This window comes from Chironomus tepperi, unplaced genomic scaffold (assembly GCF_022539635.2).
Source record: "Chironomus tepperi strain 1889 unplaced genomic scaffold, CSIRO-AGI_Ctep_v1 contig_456, whole genome shotgun sequence".
NCBI lineage: Eukaryota > Metazoa > Arthropoda > Insecta > Diptera > Chironomidae > Chironomus > Chironomus tepperi.
In genome coordinates, this window is record NW_027226578.1 from 49,095 (window position 1) to 70,226 (window position 21,132).

Here is a 21,132-nt window from a genome sequence, read left to right on the forward strand (position 1 = left end):
CTGACTAAAAAAAGATTGCATTTGACATCATTTACCTTTCAGTCAACATCAAAGGATTTAAAATGCTGAACTGTTAAGTTTTTTTGTTGGTTGTGTACGAAGAGAGACAGAATGTAAATTACATGGATGAAATTGAATCAATTTACTCTGTTTTTAGATGATTGTTTTTGAAGTTTGTTTAAAGTTTTGAATTAAAGGGAACTGAAAGGTGAATGCAGGAAGTAATTGGTTGGATGTTGCTGATGGAGTTGTTAAGTATGGAAATTTAATGAGTATTTACGGATGAACTAACTTGGTTTTTAACTTTTTTAAGGGAAATTGTCAATATTTGAACTTCCTACGATTTTAGCTACTGTCCTGACCTGTTTCAACCTCATTTGTAGTTCCCGGACATGTCATTCAATTCAATTGCTATGTTACTACACTATTTACTACAATTTAATAAGTTAAGTGCTGCTACATCACCATAGTGACGGAAATATGACCAAATATTCATTTTTGACTCATTTTACAGGTTTGCAGCATTTCTAAGGGGTCGATTGGGTTAAAATATGAGACAATCTAAGCTTTCTTCCTCTAGATTCATTCCTGCACTTAATTCTCAAATTTTCAAAACATCTCTGCATTATCTACAACAAAAGTCTTCCAAATCATTTCCCAAAATTAATCCGTTAATCATAGTTCCATCAATTTACAGCATTAATCCATAGAGAGATTTTTCACAATCACAATAAAAATTTATTAAAACAATTTCATTTTATAACAAGAAAAAACAATTCAATAATTCAATCCAATAAATTAAATTTTCCCATCATCAATGCTCGACAACAACAGCAATAATGGCATCGCTTCATTTAACAAAATAATTTTTTTTCAATTCCTCTTTTTTTTTTGTTGCTTCTCTTGTTTCCAACGATTCGATGAAAAAATAATTTTTATAATGTTCGTGAACAAAGAAAAGAAATTAAAATGTCATTTATACATGAATTTATGTACGTATCGGTGGGAAATGAATGAAAAGCACGAATAGGAAGGGAGAATGAAGTTTTCCATTTCACTGTTCATGACATTCATAAGGCTTTTGGAAAGGAGCTTTTGGGGAGAGTTGGGTAGGTTGGATTGAGGTTTGGCTAAATGTCTGGAATTTCAAAATTTTCATAATTTTTGAATTTTTCAAAATTTTCAAGATTTTTAAATTTTTCAAATTTTTTAAATTTTTAAAACTTTTTAATTTTTTGAAATTTTCAGATTTTTAATTTTTTTCAGAATTTTAAAAATTTTCAACTTTTTAAAAAATTTCAACTCTTTCAAAATTTTCAAGATTTCGAAATTTTTAAATTTTCAGAATTTTTCAAATTTTAACCTTTAAATACGCTTCCGCCACACTTCTCAATTTCCAACCATTTCTCACTTCAACCCATATGCACGTTCTATTGTGCATAAAAAAGAGAACAACTTCCATAAAAGAAAATGTTCACAATGCATTGAAATGATTTACAAAAAAGGAGAACGAAACATGCTAGAATTTATGATAAAAGGAAGGAAATAATTGTTCTGAAGTGCATCTCTGATGTTTGTGCATCTTTTGTCAAACTTAATTACATTTGGCATAGTTTTGGATGAATTGTGAATCAGTCGCGGCAAATTTTGAGGTATTTTGAGATATTTTTAAAAAATTTAATAATAAGCTTGGATCTAAATTTTCTGTTAAGCTTCACTTGAGCACATTATGATTCCAGTTCAAACAAACTCGTTCAATATTTAAAAATAGTTCTGAATTTTAAAAAGCAAATTTTATCAATTTTAAAAATTCTCACAGTTTCAAATAAAAAGTCAGAACAAATAGCACAAAAAACATGCTGTCGTTCGTTATCAGTACGCAAATGTTTACTTTTTGATTGTCAAACATTTACATTTTTCATATTCCGTAAACAACGCAAATTCGCAATAAAAGAAGAGCAAAAAAAAGTAAAATTATTTTCCAAAAAAATTTATGAATGGGAAATGTAAACAGCCAACTGGTGAATTTGATTAAAAAATATGTCAGATAGGTAAAGCAAATTTCATTGTAAATAAGGATTTGAAGCTATGGATATGAATTGTTTGTGAAGCAAATAGAAATTGCAGTTTTTAGCTTTGTACAATCTAGGAAGTGAAGGATTAATAGAATTGTTGGGGACCAATTAAACCCTCTTCCCCTTCCTCTTGCTGTAAATTGTTCCTGCTAACGTATCAATTCCCCTTAGGGTACTGTTAAGTAGAACTAAGCTGTGTTCTAGCGAACACGATCTGCTTTTTGGACTCAGTTCTGAAATTTAATACAAAATTTAAATTTTAAAGCTTTTACTAATTTTTAATTACAACTATACATATACATAGCCCTTGTAGTTCATCATATGTATAATAATCATCGAATATTAAATTTCCCATTAAAATAAATTAAATCATTTATAGAATATATCAAATAATTACTTTTATTCATGCTATCATTATAACAAATTTCCAAATAATTCTATTTTGCTATTTTAGATGCACACGTATCGATAACAGCAACCAAAATATGAATGAATGGTTAACAGTTTGAGAAGCTTAATAGCTAAAAGCTTTGAGAATGTTTGGATAATTTATTAATTCATGCTTCATGGTTCATGCTTCGATTGTCTTCATGATACTAATAATAATAATATATTTTTATATCCAATATTCTCATGTCACTTACTTATTTTGGACAATTTTGATTGATCAATTGTGATCCATGGCATTCCTCAGAACTCGCCTTATGCAAGTTCTATTGCTGAATTCTAACTCAACCCAACCCCATTCGTTGCTACGTTGCCATTTGGATGCTCTAAGAACATTCCCGTTTCTCAATTAAGACCCCTAGTGTGAACATTCCCAAAATCATTTAAAAAGCTTCAAATCCTCACCCAAATTTTCAAAATCAACTCCCTATAAATCAGTAATAATCTCAAAAAAGCACAATCCTTTCTTTCCACACTCCCAATAATGTCATTAAACCTCACTTTGATTGCCATTCAAGGTCACTGCCGTAACAAAAAAAGAAAAATTAAATTCCTTTCCAATTCCAAACCAAAAACCAGAAGTTCCACACGAAGCTTTCATGTCTCACACGACATGTAAATTGCTGATTCATAAATGTTGATAAATAATTTTTTGTATATTTAATGTCTATTCAATTGTTTGGCTTTGGTGGTTGTAGCTGTGAGTGATTATGCATGTTTGTGTTTTATGCATGTATAGGTGATAATCATTTTTGTATCCAATTTACATGTTGATTGTATGAGATAGTATTATAATACTAAAAGCTAGCTTTGTTGAGGTAGTTGTGACTTTTTGGATGGTAAAAAGCCAGTAAAAGCGCAGTTTATGAAGGTCATGGGTTAAGGTTGGATGGAAATGTTGAGGGACAGTTTTGGGGGTTGATTTTGACATTTGAAGGTATTTTAATGGTCAACTACGGATTAATGTTGCATTTTGCATGCGATTTGATTTAATTCCGTTCCTATGAGTGCATCGTAATGTAGGATGCATCCCAAATGTCAGACATTGCTCAACCAACCGAAATTCAAGCCTTAAATTGGCAATTTGAACATTATTCTGGTCATTCAAACCAAAATTTGCACCATTTAACCACAACACCCCAAAAACCACCATTCAGCAATCCAATAATGCCCTTAAACGTTCAGCACCCCCAACAACACAAAAAAAAAGCTCAAAAAATAACAAAATAAAAAAAGCAACGAAACACACAACAATAAAATTTGTGTTGAAATGTGAAAAAAATCAATTAATGTCATAAATAATTCATGTACAACTCATTTACTTCCATACAATGCCGCATGATTTTACTGCAAATGTCTGTCTTGGTTGGAATGAAATATATCGACAAATAATAAATAGCTCTATAATCGTGAATGTATTACATTGCTGTAAGAATTATTTAGAGGTTCTTGGAAAAATGATGAGCTGTGTAGTCTTGATGGGTTGTTATGGGTATGTGTTGTGGGATGTTTGGATACTTAAAGGATTCCAGAAGGTCAATAAAGTCAAAATTAGATTTAAAGACAGTCTCAGAGCTGTAAATGACTTAAGAGTGCAACATACAATTTCAGGTTTATGTCTAAGATATTCCGAGACAAGGTGTAGAAATGGCCAAAATCCAGCTCCAGCCCATCATAGTGTTTGCCAAGGCTAGATTCGATGAAATCTTAAGCTACCTAAACTAATTTTGAGTACAGAACTCCTCAAAATGCGCTCAAATCCAATCAACAACTCACTAACACTAACTTCCCATACTTAATACATTTTCCTACACATTCTATATGAACAAAAAGTTCTTTTTTCAGTTTATTTTCTTTCGCTCTCAAAAGCAGTTTGTTATTTTATTTTCCGCTCGATAATTCCACCTTACACATACACCTAAAAAAGTATCATCAGATATTGCTTTGGTGAAGAAAAAAAAAATAAGCATTAATCGAAAAAAAGAGAACGACACGATAAGTGACACCAGAAAAAAATAGCTACAATTCAAGTCTTATCATTTTATTTCCATTTCAACATACAAAATAGCGCAAACAAAAGTGATAAAAATTGATAAGATAAAGAAAAAAAGTCGAAAGGAATAAAATTTTCAGCACTGTTCATTTAGTTTTGTGAATTTGTTACTATTGTTAGTAGCTTAAATAATAGAAAGGGGTGAAATTTGCGTCTTATCGACCACCTGGTGTAGAATATATACAAGAAAGTTCTTATTTGTTGTCGAACATCACGTGAACAACAACAACAACAATTCTTAAAGTATAGAGCAAATATTGCTAAATTAAATTAGCAAGCATGACGATTACAAACTCCAACAACCTGAATGCAGGGATGAGGCTCATAAAATTTATCATTTTCATCATTTCATTTATGTTTGGGGTGAGGATTTTAAAATATTTTTAACAATTTCTTTTAGGTCGACATTTCGTTCGTGTCATGATAATTGATAAGAATGCTGTGGCTGTATGTGGTTTGAGGTCATAAAAGTTCCTGGTTTTATGTACTATTTTATGAATTTTAGAATGGACATAAAATGGAAGGTCATAAAGGGGTGGATTATTTAGAAATTGGGAAGTCCAGGGTTGGACTGTTGAAAGTTGGAATCAATCCAAAATCCGGTACCAGACTGGCGTGACTCAAGCATGGTGCCAGATTTAAAAGTAATTCCGGCATCTAGTCAGAGTCACGCTTATCTAGAATTAGTCGTAAAAATGACAAAAAATCCGGTATTCGCCTGGTATAACATTGATTAAGGGTCAAATTCGTTGGAATCCAGCCTTCAGTTAGACTCATTAACGTCATTAGCTACATTTTCCTCATTTTTACATCGCATGCCTTCTGGAAACGTCAATAGTCTAACCATGCCTTGTCTTTTCTATAAACTATTCAAAAAATGTCATGTCAATCCATAAAGCACTTCTAATGGAAAAATTTAAATCCATAAAAGCTCATACCTAATTTTAAAAAATTTTTACAATATTTGACAAGCACACAAAAAAAAATAATCAAAATTAAACAATAAAAGAATTAATTACTGTACGTAATTACAATTTTTGATGATGAAAGCACGTACCGCATTAGCATTGTTCTGACGTGCCACCCTTGCAATTATTGCAGACTCCCCCTCAACGCAAAAATAAAAATTACAGTAATTTGTCGGAATTAATTAATTATCTTAATGAAATCTGCTGATAATTTTAATTTGAAATGCGATCAATTTACATTTATGAGTAGTGAAAAAAAGTTTGTACAATGATGAACGATTTTAATTGAGTAAATCGAATAAATTATTAAATTATATAGCCTGGCAACTTTCATTCAGTCATAAATTTAAATTATGAATTGTATAGCACGTGAAGTTTTGTTTTATGACATTTAAACAAACAATTTCATGCCTATTGGTAGCTAACAACTTTATATATTTCATTGTTTTAAGTGAGTAGGAACGTGAAAATTAATGTAAACTTTTCAATAGAATTTTAGTTATTTATAGGAAGTTTAAATCATATTTACTTCTAAAATGCCATCAGACATCTTACAAAAATGGTCCTGGAACTGAATTGAGACATTTACTTGAAAGAACCTTCTTCAATTAGTCTCAAAGGCTCATTTTTGGAGTCTTTTTCATTTATGTCGCTCAGAATAGCTCTGCTTAACATTATAAGAACTTTAAAGATGATTGCTACTAACTTACTTAATGACAGCAAGTGTCAGTCAGTTAATAATTATATTTACAAAATTCCAACTTCGGAGAGTCATATCTGCTCATCACTTCATACTAAAAATTGAACAATAGATCAATTAAAGTTGTCAACCTCACGACTTGTTTCTCACACTTAAAAATGATTTGAAACTTTGTTTTAAAAGTAATATTGAAATTCATATTTAATGATATTTTAAAAATAGAGTTTTGGTGCAAAATTAAGCCTTTTTGATTGATAAAAAGAAGTAAATACTTTATGATAACGATATTTTCTTGGTAAAAGACATTAACGTCATCCATATTTATTGTAAACATCATAAATGCAGAACTAATTGTGTCAGAATATGAAATGCATGGAGTTCAATAAATTGAGCTCTATTGATTAAGGGTTCTAATTGACTCGTTATTGAGTGACTGACCTAGCCTAGATCAAAACCCCCTACAACATAAGATTCACGACATTCACAATCATTTTTGGCGATGCACAAGTTGCTCACTACTGTACTAGAGTAATTTGAGTCGACTTGACTCCATACAAAATCTGAATCAACTTCAAGATCTGCCAAAATTCATTCCTTATCTACAAAAATCCCAACAAATTTAACAGCACATTTCCAATTTTTCCGCTTAATTTCTTTTACGACTTCCTTCATTTATTGGAAATTATATTAATCATTAATGATTCATAGCTATATCGTCATAAAATTAAATGTTTAAGTCATTAACTCATATGATTCCATTCTCATTCCAATATCCACCTGTTTGTAATTAAAAGTCTTCACAAAAATAATCGTATAGATTTATTTAGATCAGCAGCAATTAAAATTTCATAACATCTGGAAATGGAAAGACAAAAACAAGTCAAAATCAATAATAGACCATCTGTCTTCTAGTGTATAGTTTAGTGATAAAATTTTCATTAAAATTACACAGTTGGAAAAATCTATATGTTTTATTTCTGAATGACATAAAGGTCAATATCATGAAATAATTTATGAGGGAACTAACTTTTAGTTATGGATAATAGAGGTATGCAAGTTAGGGTTGAGTAGTTTTGGATGGGACACTATGAATTAAAAGTTATTAAAAATTGAAACATGACATTAGTAAACATTAGGGACAGTTCACAAAGTAACTTTAAAAATCAACCCCCCTCTCCCCTCCATCCTCAACCTCAACCCCCCTTGACTAATTACCAAACTTCAAAGCAAATCACAATTTTGACTTAATCATGCTTTTTGGCACAAATCTCGATAATGCGATAACATTTATCGACATTGATTTTAATTCTAATAATTAATCTGAAAGGCTCATCAACACATAGAATGCATGAATTTGAGATTGATGATTAAATTGATTCTATTGAAGTCTTCTATAAAATCAAGTTTAATGTCAATATTTTCCATTGACATCAACGTGTTAATTTATTTGGTAAATTTATTCGAGAATGTTTTTTTTTTTGGTTATGAAATCATTTTGTAAGTTTGAAGCAGAGTTGGGAATCGTTTATTTTGGGTCAGACTTTAGTAGAGTTTGGACTCCACCTCTAACAGACAATGAGTGTATTCACTTAGATGAGCATGTTTTTGAGTATACTCAATCAATGTGTAAGCATGCTCAATTGTATGAGCATCAAAGGCACTCCTACGCGTCAATGGTTTCATGATCAATCACTTCATACAATAATGGCTCATTTGATGACAAAGAACATGATCGGTTTAACTGTGTGGCTCAGATTAGTGTTTCAGATTCAACTTTTACTTAAAGTCGACTTTTCCATCCAAAATCCGAGTAGACACCGGGCTCTGGATTCGACCTTACATCAACAATCTAATACAAACTCTCAATAACTCCTTAAACAATTACAAATTTACATTCATTAAGAACATCCTGAAATTTACTCATCATGACAACATTCATGACTATTCCTATATATCCCTTAAATTAAAATTCAAATCATATAAATCTCATGCATCTTCCCATTAGTCTAGTGAAGCTTCAAACTTTGCACTTAAAATTAAATCAAATTCATCTGAATTGATGCCAAAATCAATTTTCTATATGATCAATCCTGAATGCTTTCAATATGAATTGTGATCCTTTTTTATTATTAAATTAAAGTGACGATTCTCATTCAAATAATGTTCAATTAAGCATTTCAATTTCCTGTAAAATTGAACTAGGTATGACAAATATCAGCAAACTCTCTTATCAGCTTATCAACTTATCATATCATAGCTTTGTCTATGTATGTCGTAAATGCCTCTGTCATATCGATTATAATTAAACCCAATCATTTTGATAAGTGTTTTTGTGCTTTTTTTATTCATTTGTTTTGATGAATGATGAGTCAGATTGGGTGGATATTTCTAGATTGGATATTGATATTATTGACAGCTTTTTTTGGATATTTAGAAATGGCAATAATCTCAATTTAAAAGCTTATACAATAAAGCTTTATGAAAAGGCATTTAAACAACAAAAGAGAAAGCACAATAAGGAACAAAAATCGATAAAGGTCAAACGTTCACCTGAAAACATTGGATGTAGATAAATTGAAATTGATAACGGAATCGATATTATGAAAACGAAAAAATATTGAAATGATTTTTTTTTTGTTATTTTCGTTGTTTAAAAGAGAAATTATTTGTATTGCGGTGCGTAGCTTAAATAAATCTAGGGTTCGTTCAAAACTGCAGGCCTGTGCATCTTAAATGCAGGAATTGCGGGCCTATGGTTCTTGAATGAATCCTAAATAAGTGCTCTACATGATCAAATCGAGTTTATTTGAGCCGACTTTTCCATACAAAATCCGAGTCGACTACGAGTTCTATCCAAAACTAAAGGACAAACCAAAAAACCACAAATCCTTAAAAACCCAAAACCAACAAAATGTATCTAAAGTTGTACATAGCTGAGCTGTAATTAAAGAGTAGAATATGACGGAAAAATGCCGTGATCTACTTAAAGAGTGAGTATGTATTCATATAAAGTGAAGTAGGAATCAGAATGATAAGAATGAGCTTTTGTTCATAAATGTCTTAAAACTAGGGCACTGTGTTGAAGATAAAATTTTAAATGAAGGATTTGTACCACACAGAAAGAAAAGATCCCTGAATAGAGGGGTAGTCACCATAAAATATAGACCAGCCTTTTATGCACCTTTTACGATGTAATATAAATTATATTTTTTCTAGAATTCGAAAATTAATTTAAAACATTTTTTTATGGCTTCATAAAAATGCCTTTATTAAATTATGCAAAATTGTAAAGGCAGCAAATTTTATAAATCTTTTCATTAGAACAGCAACAACAACAAGAATTTATACCACATAAATAAATGTAAAAATGCGGTTCAGTCACGTCATTTCAATGTCATTTGAAATTTTGTTTATAAATATTTATTCACAAATATTTTTAATTATATATTTATTTTTTTTATTGTGAGAGTAAATGTTTGCCAGGAAAGCACGTCTATGAGGGGGGAAACGCGGAATGATTGTAGGTGTTTATTAACATTCTTCTCTGAATGCTGATGGAATATTCAGGTGGATTATGGATCTGCGTGATATTTTTAACAATTATGGTTGATTTTGAGCTTTAATCTTGTCTAAGGGCACTCAATAATTAGAGAAGGTACCTCTTTGATGATTAAATCTTGCCCTGCGGCTGTTTATGTGCAGAATTTTGATTTAAACTCCACTTAGTCTACAAAATTACATTCAACACTGCAACACACATGTGAAAATCAAATATCCGTATCTTACACACTTACTTCCTTGGCTAAAGAGCACGCGGGTCCATTTTCGCATGAAGAGAACATCTAAAGCCGGTTCTATAGTTCGAGAGCTTCAGCCATACCACAAAAAACGTAAAAAAAGCGTACACGAATTCCATAAGTTTCCATAATTTAGCATTGCAATGCTAATTAGCTTAAAATCTCACGTGTAGCTGATGCATAAACAACTTAAAATTTATAATCATGACACAATGAAACTAATCTACACATTTTATGAAAATATTCTAATCAAATGTATTTTTAATTCCAACAGCTCACGGCATTCTTACTACTTGCTGTCGGTTCAACAATATCAACAATATTCGAGGACTTTAATATCTTTATGGACGATCATTTCTTTACACCGGCCAATCTTATGATTTTCATTTCAATATGTCTTATGCTTGTGGCTATTACTGGATGTATTGGTGCCATAAAGGAGAGTACAATGCTCGTAAATATTGTAAGTTATACAAAGTTCACCCCATGAGCTTTTCAGACATAAACAAGCTTTCTTAATGAATTTTCTTTTATTTTTTTTCTCCATTTTAACACGCATAGTTTGGCGCCTTGCTGTTTATCGTATTCAGCATGGAACTGACAGCTGCTGTTCTTGCCTACCTCATGCACGGTCAAGTATCGATGATGTTGGTTCGTACAATGAATGATGCGTTTATGTCTTACAAAGAAAATGACTACGTTGCCAGTGGCATCGATTTTCTACAAACAAACGTGAGTTTACTTTTTTTATGCTGTGAATTTTTATTTGTTTTAGCGCGGATTTTGAGGGTGGAAAATGTAATGTTTCCATGATATCTCTCAGGTTTGGCATTTTTGGCACACACTAATGTGTCACGGAACACAGGTTACCCAATACTGGTCTAGAGTTTATCTTTCAATAAAGATTTTACTGACTAAGGGTTCTCGATGGGTCTACTTTGGCAAATTCTTGAGATCAAGATCAAATCGATATTAAAAAGGGGTCTAGATCAAGAAGATACCAAGATCTAGACTTAATTGAGTTCAAGGCATTCCCAGAACATCTGAATCTCGGATCCACTTTTGAGAACTCCTAACATTCACCCACAAAATCACCCTAACCCCCTACCAAATCCTCCAAACATACTTCTAATTCAGCCTATTTCTTCTTCATCCATATGTATGAGCCGGATGTTATGCACGACTAAGGTAGAAAAACAATAGAAAATCGAGAGCTTTAAGAAGACAAAAAGTGTACATTTAGAAATTCATGAAGAAGTGGTTTTTAATAGAAAATAGAATGAAAAACACAGAAATAAGGAACAGAAAAAGAAAATTGTTGAAATAGATGGATGAATAATGATAGAAAGAAAAGGAAGCACCGAAAAAAAATGCGATAAACTTGCTTGATAAAAATGCTCGTCATGCAGCACAAATTCATTGGCATTTTTACCGTGAAACGAGTAGAAACGAAAAACAACAATTCTCGTAAGGATGAAATGTCTGCATCTTTGTTGTTTATATTCACGTCAAGCTTGTCAATTTCCTCTGATGAAGAAAACATCCATGGAATGAGCATTTTTTTTTTTATAGATTTTGTTTTTCGAAAAATTCACGTGCTTTTTATATCCTCGTACGTCTCATCAGTATTTTATGTTATTTCTATCTTTGTATGTGAGATGACTCATTAATTATTTTATATTGGATTTTTATTGTTATGGAATGTTTTGGAGGGTCTTTAAGAGGATTATTTTGGATTTTTTTGTGAATCTTTAATACTTATGAGACTTCTGTAGGTCAATTAGGGATTAAGATAAAGATTTTGATTAAAATTCTATAAATTTCTAATTTGGTACCAATTTATGTTACTAAAGTAGAGGCGTATTCAGTAAATTGAACCTTAATTTCAAGAATCTCCAAGTTCCACCCTCAAAAAACATTCAGTTCCCACTCTGACATCCACTTAAACACAACAATTTAAACCATTATTAAAACATATCCATGGAAATGAAATAATTACAGCTACAGGAAATACTTTCGGAAATAAATGACTTGAAAAACTGTTCCTACAACGTAAAAGCATTTTGCAGGACGTGAAGAAACTATAACTATGAAATCAAGTTAATACATTGATATAAAAATAAATGACCGTCATCTTCTTCACTGCTATTGCCATAATTGTTATAGCCATCATAAAAATAATATTGATATAAAACTAATTTTCCATTTAAAAAGTGTATCCATGACCATAAAAGTCCGATTTGAAGTGAAAGGGATATTAAGGAGTCAAAAGTCTTCACATTAATACCTTCCGATTTAATTTAATTTTTCTTTCCTATCGATTAGCTTTTAATATTTACATGAAAAAATTTAACCTTTTCGACTTTATTGGTCGATGTTCTGCTCGATTTTCTTGTGTATGAAGGAAGGTTTGTTGGTGGAAATTTTGAGGATGTGAGACTAGAATTTGAATTACAAGGACTGTTTGGAAAGCACATGGCGTTGACATGGCTGAAAATCTAGTCCTAGGGTGACTTAACTCTTGCCTGAGGCTGGATTTCATCGAATCTTGACATATTCTCGAGGCTGAGACTACCTGCGAAGTCTTGCTCTCGATTTTGTCGTTTGGAACCTTGAATCCGATTGCCTTCCTAACTAGAAATTTGATTTTCATCTTCTTCGTACCTAAAACGTGCTAAAACTGTCAATAAATACAAAAATAAGCAGATAGGCAGGCACCCAGATGATTCTGCAAATATATTGACTTACAAGCTGATAAATTCTATAAAGTCACAGATTTACAGACGAAATGACTGAATATTAACTCTTCCAAAGCTTCCAATCCTCAATCTAGCCTTCACAGAAAAAGGAAAACCAAAAACTTTTCAACAGCACACAAAAAAGAATGTCCCCAGCACTGTCAAGTCAGTCCATTTAACTCACTATGATACGAAAGTCATGATAACCACGTCCAGTCTAATCAACAATTTATTTCTCGTCTGCTTGCTATATTAAAATGATAAGGAGTAACGGGTGGTTGTTGTGGTTAGAGACAAATGCTATGCTATGCCTGAAAATGTCAATCACAAAAAAAGTAAACTGCTAAGTAATGAATTTTTATTCCTTCTTTTTTCAGTTGGAGTGTTGCGGCATTGATTCACCCGACGATTGGGCACAAATATACGAGCAAAAAGAGAATAGAACTGTTGTTCCGGATTCATGTTGTGAGGTTATGGCTTCAAACGCAAATGAATGTCTTCAATTCTTTCAATCTGGTTGCCTGATGCGCCTCAACTATATTATTGAAAAGAGCGCTATGTTGATTGCATCTGGAGCACTAACTGTTGCATTTGTTCAATTTTTGGGTGTAATTTGTGCATTCATGCTGGCAAAGACAATTCGTCGTACAAAATCGTTGCGTGCTGCTCGCCGTTGGCAATTACAGCAAGCCTTGGGCGTTATGACAAATCCATTCTCATTCGATAAGCAAATGGAGGCAAATAGCGCCAATTCAAGACAATATGATCCAGAGCCAGAATATACACAAATGGAAAAGTCAGATAATGTAAATGCAAATACATACACGACACATAGTCCCAGTGTCATGTAAAGGAATTCTAAATTATTGGCTGATAATCGACAAACTTTGTAGCATTTGTTATTGAATTATTTATGACATATTATGTCAATAAACACATTTTGACTTTTATTTAATTTTCTGTTCCTTCCCAAAGGAAGTGGAACTGATCAATAATATCCTTTGTTGTTGTCAAGGTCATCTGTGTTTACATTTTTATATAACGTATAAAATGTAGACATAGATGACCTTGAGAACATTGCTGATAATTTCGGCCAATTCCATACCCTGATTTCCTTATTTTTTGTCAACCTCCAATAAAGAATATTTAATGTCCAAATATCTACAGAGAGTTTAAATATACACAGCAATAATTTTATTTACATTTAATTGGAAAGGATGTTGTTTTATGTGAATTATTACATGCTAGACTGAGAGGCTCTTGATTGAGACATGTTGTGTGATGACATTTCTAGAATGTTTATTTGTTGACTTACCCTATAGAATTTTATCAAGACATTATATTTTGTAAATGCATCAAAAACACTTTAAATTGTGAAATAAAAAATATTTTGAAATCTGCAAAAATGATTGATTTTCTGTGTTTTATTAAAGTTTGATTGGCTGGACATATGATGCTGTACCTGGATTTTGATATTACTCAACGATATAGACTGGAGGCTCTCGGAACCGAGAACATAACTTCCTAGTCAATTCATAGATGTATTTCAGTCTAGTTCGGTCTCCGTCCGTCTCCTTCGACCACTGTCGGCCTCTGTCAGTCTCCTTCGATCTCTGTCAGGCTCTGTCAGCCTCTTTCGACCTCTGTCAGGCTCTGTCGGTCTCTGTCAGCCTCTGTCGAGCTCTGTCAGTCTATTTCAGCCTCTGTCAGCCTCTGTTGGTCTCTGTCAGACTCTCTCAGTCGCTGTCGGCCTATTTCAGTCTCTGTAAGTCTTGAACTTTCTGTAAACTGACATTTGTACTGTAATAAGACAAAAAAATGTGCTTTTGCATGCACAGCACAGAGTTGAATCTGCTACTCACATGTCCATACTATGCCAGCAAATTCAAATGTATAACTGTAAATTTTCATTGAATTTTATGTTTTAGGTCAAGCCATCCTTTTCCATTAATCCATAAAATGTAGTTTAAACCTTAATTTGCAACAAAAAAGTTCAACTTAGCAAAACTCTTTTTCAATATCACAAATAAAAGTTTAACTTTTTTTTACTTCCATTTTCCATTTACCAAATGCAAACTTTTTTTTAAAAACAGATGTGCATGTCTTACAAAACAGTTTCATTGGCTACAATAAAGAAGATTAGATGTGTATTTTTTTGGTTCAGAAATGCATTTATAGAATAAATTAACTCTATTTAGTATGCTGCAAACACAGCAACTATTATGCTGAAAATTTTATTGCTGACTTGGACTTGTAGAATTAAAACTTTTTTATCTCAACGGGGATATTTATTGAAATGGAAATTAAATGCATTTGGACAAATTCGCTAACTTTTTGGCTTGTGAACTGTTTTGTAAAATATGTTGTTGAATTTATTTAGATAATATTATGAATTTTTGCATCAATTTGGATATTTTTAACATTTTTTAGGTACAGACTTGACTTTTCGCGGCACAAAACGAGGAATTGCTATTTCATGCCTTAAATATGGATCAAAGGCATCTGTCACGGTAACGTCAGGGAAACTGCGTGTTAATAAGCCAACGTAATAATGTCATAGCAAACACATTGTGCAGTCCGGGAGACTGCGAGTAGTCGACCAAGTTATAAGCATGTAAATGAAAGCCCTTGAGACCGATGTAAGACTTCAAGAACGATTCAAGAACGAGACTTCGATTTCTCAATTTATCGATATTTTTCAGTCTCTGTCGGTCTCTGTCCATTTCTGTCGAGCTCTATCAGTCTCTCTAAGCTAATGAAGGCCCAAAATCGTGCCAAGCATGTTCAACTCGGGTAATTAATTGATTTTTAAGGGAATCTATGGTTCATAATTCAAAAATCCTGAATACTACAAGTAATCAAAGTCATTTAATCATCCAGGGGTGTTAGCGGGAGAGAGGGGTGGTCTTTAGTAACACAGACTCTCCCTACGAGAATTGTAAAACCGTTTTAACATTGCAAATACTAGTTAATGTATGTATAAGACAAAGTTGTATTCATGGGAGGGTGGGATGCGTTGGTGGATTTAGCTACAACCCCCTAGAATAAAATCTCAAAAATCTCATCAACGACACTTTAAAAACAACAAAATTATTCCATCAAAACTATATTTCACAACAAATCCCCAACAATTCTCTGCTAAATGATTTACAATCCCCTATTTGTTCCCAAATATATATCTATCAATAAAAAAGAACTAAGCGCTGTGAACACGTAAAACTAATAGAACAAAACTATTGTTCTCAGCTGTTACATGGAAAATTTTAAGCATCTGTGTCGAAAAAAAAATATCCTGTAATGCCTTTTTATCAATTTATTGAAAAGCTTTAAGGAAGAAATATTGAAAGGTATTATGATTATTTATTGACATTTTTTTGTTAAAATGTTTTAAAGTTTTTATGCTTTGTTCTGTTATGGCTGAAATTGTTTAATCGAAAAAGTTTAGAATTGGAAAGGTTGTAGGAAGGTGAATATTTGAGGTTATGTCATGACTGGGATGTATTTTGGGTTAGTTAGATTGAGTTAGAGTGTGACTGATGAGTAAACTACTCAAATTTCTAGTACAGATCTGTTTACGGTAATCAACAGCCCAGGCAACAGCGATATCTTCTCAACTAGCTGGCAACACATTTGTGAATTGTTTAATACTGCAGAGAACATCAATGAGTACCAGCAATAATCCTATAAATCAGCGCAAAACACACCAACCACAGCGAAATCAAAACTGCCGTCAAATAACTGCCAATTTCGCATAGATAATAAATCACAAAGGATGTTTCACAATTCGATGTTGATTCCGACCAACAAGTGCAAATGGTGCAGTAAATTTATGATGCAGCTTGTAAATGTACTTATAAATTGAATTATTGTACATAAAGTCTATGCAAATTGTAAACTGCTGTCACATAAATCATCGATAAAATGTGAATAATGTTCACGAAAATCGCAGAGTGGATGATTGACTTGATATAAATGAGATGAAAATGTGTTGTTATGACTATTGTATAGAAATGGAAGGGGATTTGGGATATAATGAAGTAATTGTAATTAGCTGTCGGATTCATTATCAGTTTTAATGTAATTTTACGTAACTGAAATTGATAAAGTTGATTTTTTTTGGTAAAATGAGTAGCTATGGGATAGAATCTAAGTGATAATTGTGAATCTGACCTTGATTTTGTTTTTGTATCAATTTCCTCAAATTTTAGAGATGCGTAGCTATGGAAATTTACAAATCAATGCCTTGTAGTATTTAGTATTGAGTTTTACATTTGCTGTTGGTCTAAAGCAGTGCTGGTCAACCTTTTTTGTGTCAAGGTACACATTGGTGATAAGACTCGACCGAAATCACACACGGCATGCAGTTCATGGCATTTTCAACTAATTTTGACGGCACAATAGAGTGCCGCGGCACACAGTTTGGACAACACTGGTCTATACTATGTAAAACGATGTCTACAGGAATGATTTGACTCTGCTGACATTGTAGACTAATTGAGATGCATGGTTTCAGTTACATTGCGCCTCAAACTAGCTTTATCGCAGACTATCACTTGTCAATATCCTTCATTAAGTGTCTATTATCTCTATCAAAGTTATTACGTATTCTACAACTGCCTGATATTCCATCATGTAGCTCAAACCCTAAAAAAGTCATTTTAAATTCATAAATTTCTGCTACATCCCCATAATAAATGATTATCTTACACTCATTAACTCCATAAATTTTCATGTAAATGTAATTAAAATAATATTTTTCATAAAACAATGTATCATGTAAAATTAAATGTGACATTGCTGACCATGCTTGTGAAAATTTAGGTCATTAAAGACATCATCTGGTTTGGGGTTTCATCTCTCTGGTGGATACACTAGATCATGGTTTTGGTTGGACAGCAAAGTTGGGATTTGTATGAAATATTATAAATTTCTAGCACAAACATTGACCGCTTTAAAGAAACTAAAAATTAAAGCCAACGCATATAAACTTCCCCGAAAAAATTTATTGAAGCTCTTCGCAACTGCTGTTACTGCAGTGAAGTTACATTTATTTCATTTTGGGGATAAAAATACACCACCGAATATTTATTTTTTGCACATGTGACGCTGCAATTATTTTCTTTTGTCACTGCCGCATCCCAATTTTTTCTATATTGTGAGTCAGGAGCAGAATTAAGTTATAGAAATTGTTGCGGCTTTAGAAGAGAATTTAAAATTGTTTATTTTATGGGTTTTGACACTTAGTTTGAGTTGATGAAGTTGGAAGCTATTCCCGAGCGACATAGACGAAGAAGGTTCCATTATAGAGCTTTTAGGCATCCATATGGTTGCTAAATATAGACGGCTTCTATTTGGTGCCATTAACAACTCAATGACGCAGTCCAGCTCCATATGTGTCGCTCGAATATAAAACTTGAATCCGAAAATTTCTTTGAGTACGCTTTTTATTATACCAAGGGTGAGAAGATTCTTGAATAACACCCTTAAGTGTGTCCGATTCGGCAGTATTTATTTGCCCAATCCGGGTCTATTTAAGTTACTTAATGCTATTAATTTACTCTAAACTAACTATACATTTTCTATTTACTAGGGTTTATTTTACCACTAAAAATAACGGTCAAAATATTTTCAAACTAAGGTATAACATTGAATAAACATGAATAACGTTTATAACGTACTAGATTAAATTGTTATACATTTGATATATTTTGGTATATTAATTTAATTAATATTTGCACAAATAACCCAATCAGGTTGATATAAAAAGTGAGTTGTTATCTATTTTATGGATTATAAGCATGTCATCTAAAGTACAAATGTTACCTTAATAAGAATAATGGACATAAAAAGGGTTAAAAATTGAAATATAAAATTTGGGAATGTGATGTTGTTGTTGCTTTTGATAAACGATTGATAATTAATGATTTAATCATATCCGAATAGATAAAATGACGCAATAGCTTAATTTTTCTCATTTTAAATGATATTGGCATCAGAAAATATCTAGTTTTGGGAACAATATTGAAATTTATTATTCAATTTCACAATCTGAGATTAGTCATGATCATCGTATGCTTTGGTTATGCTTTTTACTATAGATCCCAAAAAGCACAAGTTAATTGATCCGATTAAGGCCAAATCGGGTACCAAATCCGATTCACGATGGCCTGGGGAAGGATTGTTGATCGATTAATCGATTTATGCTATGCGGATCACCTGTTCCTCTATTAACATACATTTGATTATTCATAAATTCTAAAATACTAAAATCAATTCAATTTCAGCAACAGGTACACCCAAAAACTCAATTCTACTTAATCAGCCACCAAGTCTAAAATAAGGCATACCAAAATGCCAAAAGCGGGTTTTCCCAAACTTTGCAATTATTGCAAAAATCACTCACAGGAAGGAGAAGCTCCTGTTCTCGAGAAACATCACAGACCGTGCAGGAAGTACAACAATCCCGAGCATTTCAAAAATTGCGTACCATGTGAACGTAATCACAGGAAAACTGAGAATGTCCGTAAATGGAGGAAGAATAAGATCAATAAGAAGTTAGCTGAAAAAGAAAACAAGGAAATTCAAAGCATTGTTGAGCTATTGATGAAGGGTAAGAATAATTATGACTAAATTATGTTAGCAAAACTATGTAGTCGCTAGGATGTCACTATGCAGTGTTGTTGATGGCAAGACATGAGTGTACCCTAACGGCTATGTGACAGCTGATTTTATGTTACTGTTCTGAAACTAAATTCTAAATATTGTTTACTTTGTAGATGACATCATCAACGACATTGTCCATCATCAAAAGATTGATAATTTCGATAGTTCCGAGGACATCATTGAAATGTCAGAAGAGGACATAATAATTGAAGAAATGGAAAGTGAAGACGTTGAATCAACAGAATTGCCAGATTGTCAGGAACGCAAGGACTCTGGATTGACACTTATGGTTCAACATCCATTATTCCCAAAAATGTCATTGAATGCAGATGATGCCATAAGATTCCAAAATCAAATTGAAAACTTAATCGATGACATCCGTGAAAATGAGAAGACACCGAAATTCATAAGTCATGTCTTAGAAAATGGATCCTGGAGAGTTACATCTGCTGATGAATTCACACAAAATTGGTTCCAGGAAAAAGCTGCTGCATTTACATGTCTTGTTGATGATACTAATGTTCCAGTTAGAATTATTCCATCCAACGAGTATAACATCTGTGGATGCTTCATAACTGGAAAGGATATCGACACTGCTAAAGTCCTTAGTCGATTGAACAAACAGAATAAAGGATTAGAAATATCCCGTTGGTATATTCACGAAGTTAATCAACAAGAGAACCAATTATACATCAGTTTTATTGTTGATCCTGTGAGTTTAAGCATCATTCGGGAAAATAAATGCATGCTTAATTATGGAATGAATCAACTTCATTTCTTTCAATGTGAGGAAATGGAAGGTAAATATGAAGAATCTGCAGAAGTTTATCAAGAAGTTATTGTGAATTAAAATTCTTTAATACTTAAACATCTTTCTACTAATATACTACGTCAAGTGGACAGAAAGGGTTATAACTAGCTAAAAGCAAGTTAATGTCCAGTTGATGACAATTACTAAAGGACATTAATCAACTAATATTTTTTATATACTATCATTTTATTCGTATATCGTTTAACGATTTGAAAAACTATTTTAAATAGAATTCTTTGTAATAATGTTCAATATTCTTTTTGTAAAAAGGCAATGAAGTTATAGGAAATAAAATTCATGGTTTATATACATGGAAACCTAATGACTTATAATGGAAAATGATTTGAATTTTAACCCCAATTTTGAATTTTCAGTAAATTAGTATTACATTGATAGCTTAAAGATCACTTCTAATAGCTTTTTGCGAATCGCAGCTTTTTTTAAATTTAAAAAATTCGTTAAAATAATTCAAAAATAATTAAAATATATTTTTGATAGGCAAATGTAATTTGGTCGTTATCACTAAAGTGAATCATGATTCATGAAAAGCTTGACATAATAGTTGGTCAATTGTCGATGTCATGGATGTCCTTATTGCTGTTCTCGTCCTCTTAATTCGGCAACATAGAGACCCACTACTGAACGGGTTATGCTGTTTATGATTGTGACTCTAAAAATGATCCCTAAGAAGAACAATCGAATCTGACAAATTTAAGGAATATTAAACAAATGATCTAATTCTATAGAATATTTCACAATTTTTTTAATCTTGATATAACATTATTTTAATAAAGTGAACAAAAAGTAGCAACAACAAAAATTCGCGGAAGATATTCACAAAAAGAAGAAGAAATATTGCAAAAATACACAGGCTTAAAAA

General features: G+C 32.0%; 2 protein-coding genes across 3 annotated transcripts; both read left to right on the plus strand.

Moving 5' to 3' along the window:
- Positions 1 to 4,378: 4,378 nt before the first annotated feature.
- Positions 4,379 to 14,184, plus strand: LOC139098955 (CD63 antigen-like). Its single transcript, XM_070651340.1, has 4 exons — positions 4,379 to 4,938; positions 10,315 to 10,503; positions 10,602 to 10,772; positions 13,156 to 14,184. Exons 1-4 carry the CDS (start codon positions 4,855 to 4,857, stop codon positions 13,627 to 13,629), a joined length of 918 nt encoding a protein of 305 aa, XP_070507441.1. The 5' UTR covers positions 4,379 to 4,854; the 3' UTR covers positions 13,630 to 14,184.
- Positions 14,185 to 18,457: 4,273 nt separating this feature from the next.
- On the plus strand, positions 18,458 to 20,569 carry LOC139098958 (uncharacterized). Of its 2 annotated transcripts, none has more exons than XM_070651344.1 (3): positions 18,458 to 18,544; positions 19,063 to 19,388; positions 19,555 to 20,569. In XM_070651344.1, exons 2-3 carry the CDS (start codon positions 19,130 to 19,132, stop codon positions 20,289 to 20,291), a joined length of 996 nt encoding a protein of 331 aa, XP_070507445.1. In that variant the 5' UTR covers positions 18,458 to 18,544; positions 19,063 to 19,129; the 3' UTR covers positions 20,292 to 20,569. The 2 variants fall into 2 exon arrangements, with proteins under 2 accessions (XP_070507445.1, XP_070507446.1); XM_070651345.1 differs by having other exon boundaries at positions 18,473 to 18,544; positions 19,069 to 19,388.
- The last annotated feature ends 563 nt before the right edge of the window (positions 20,570 to 21,132 follow it).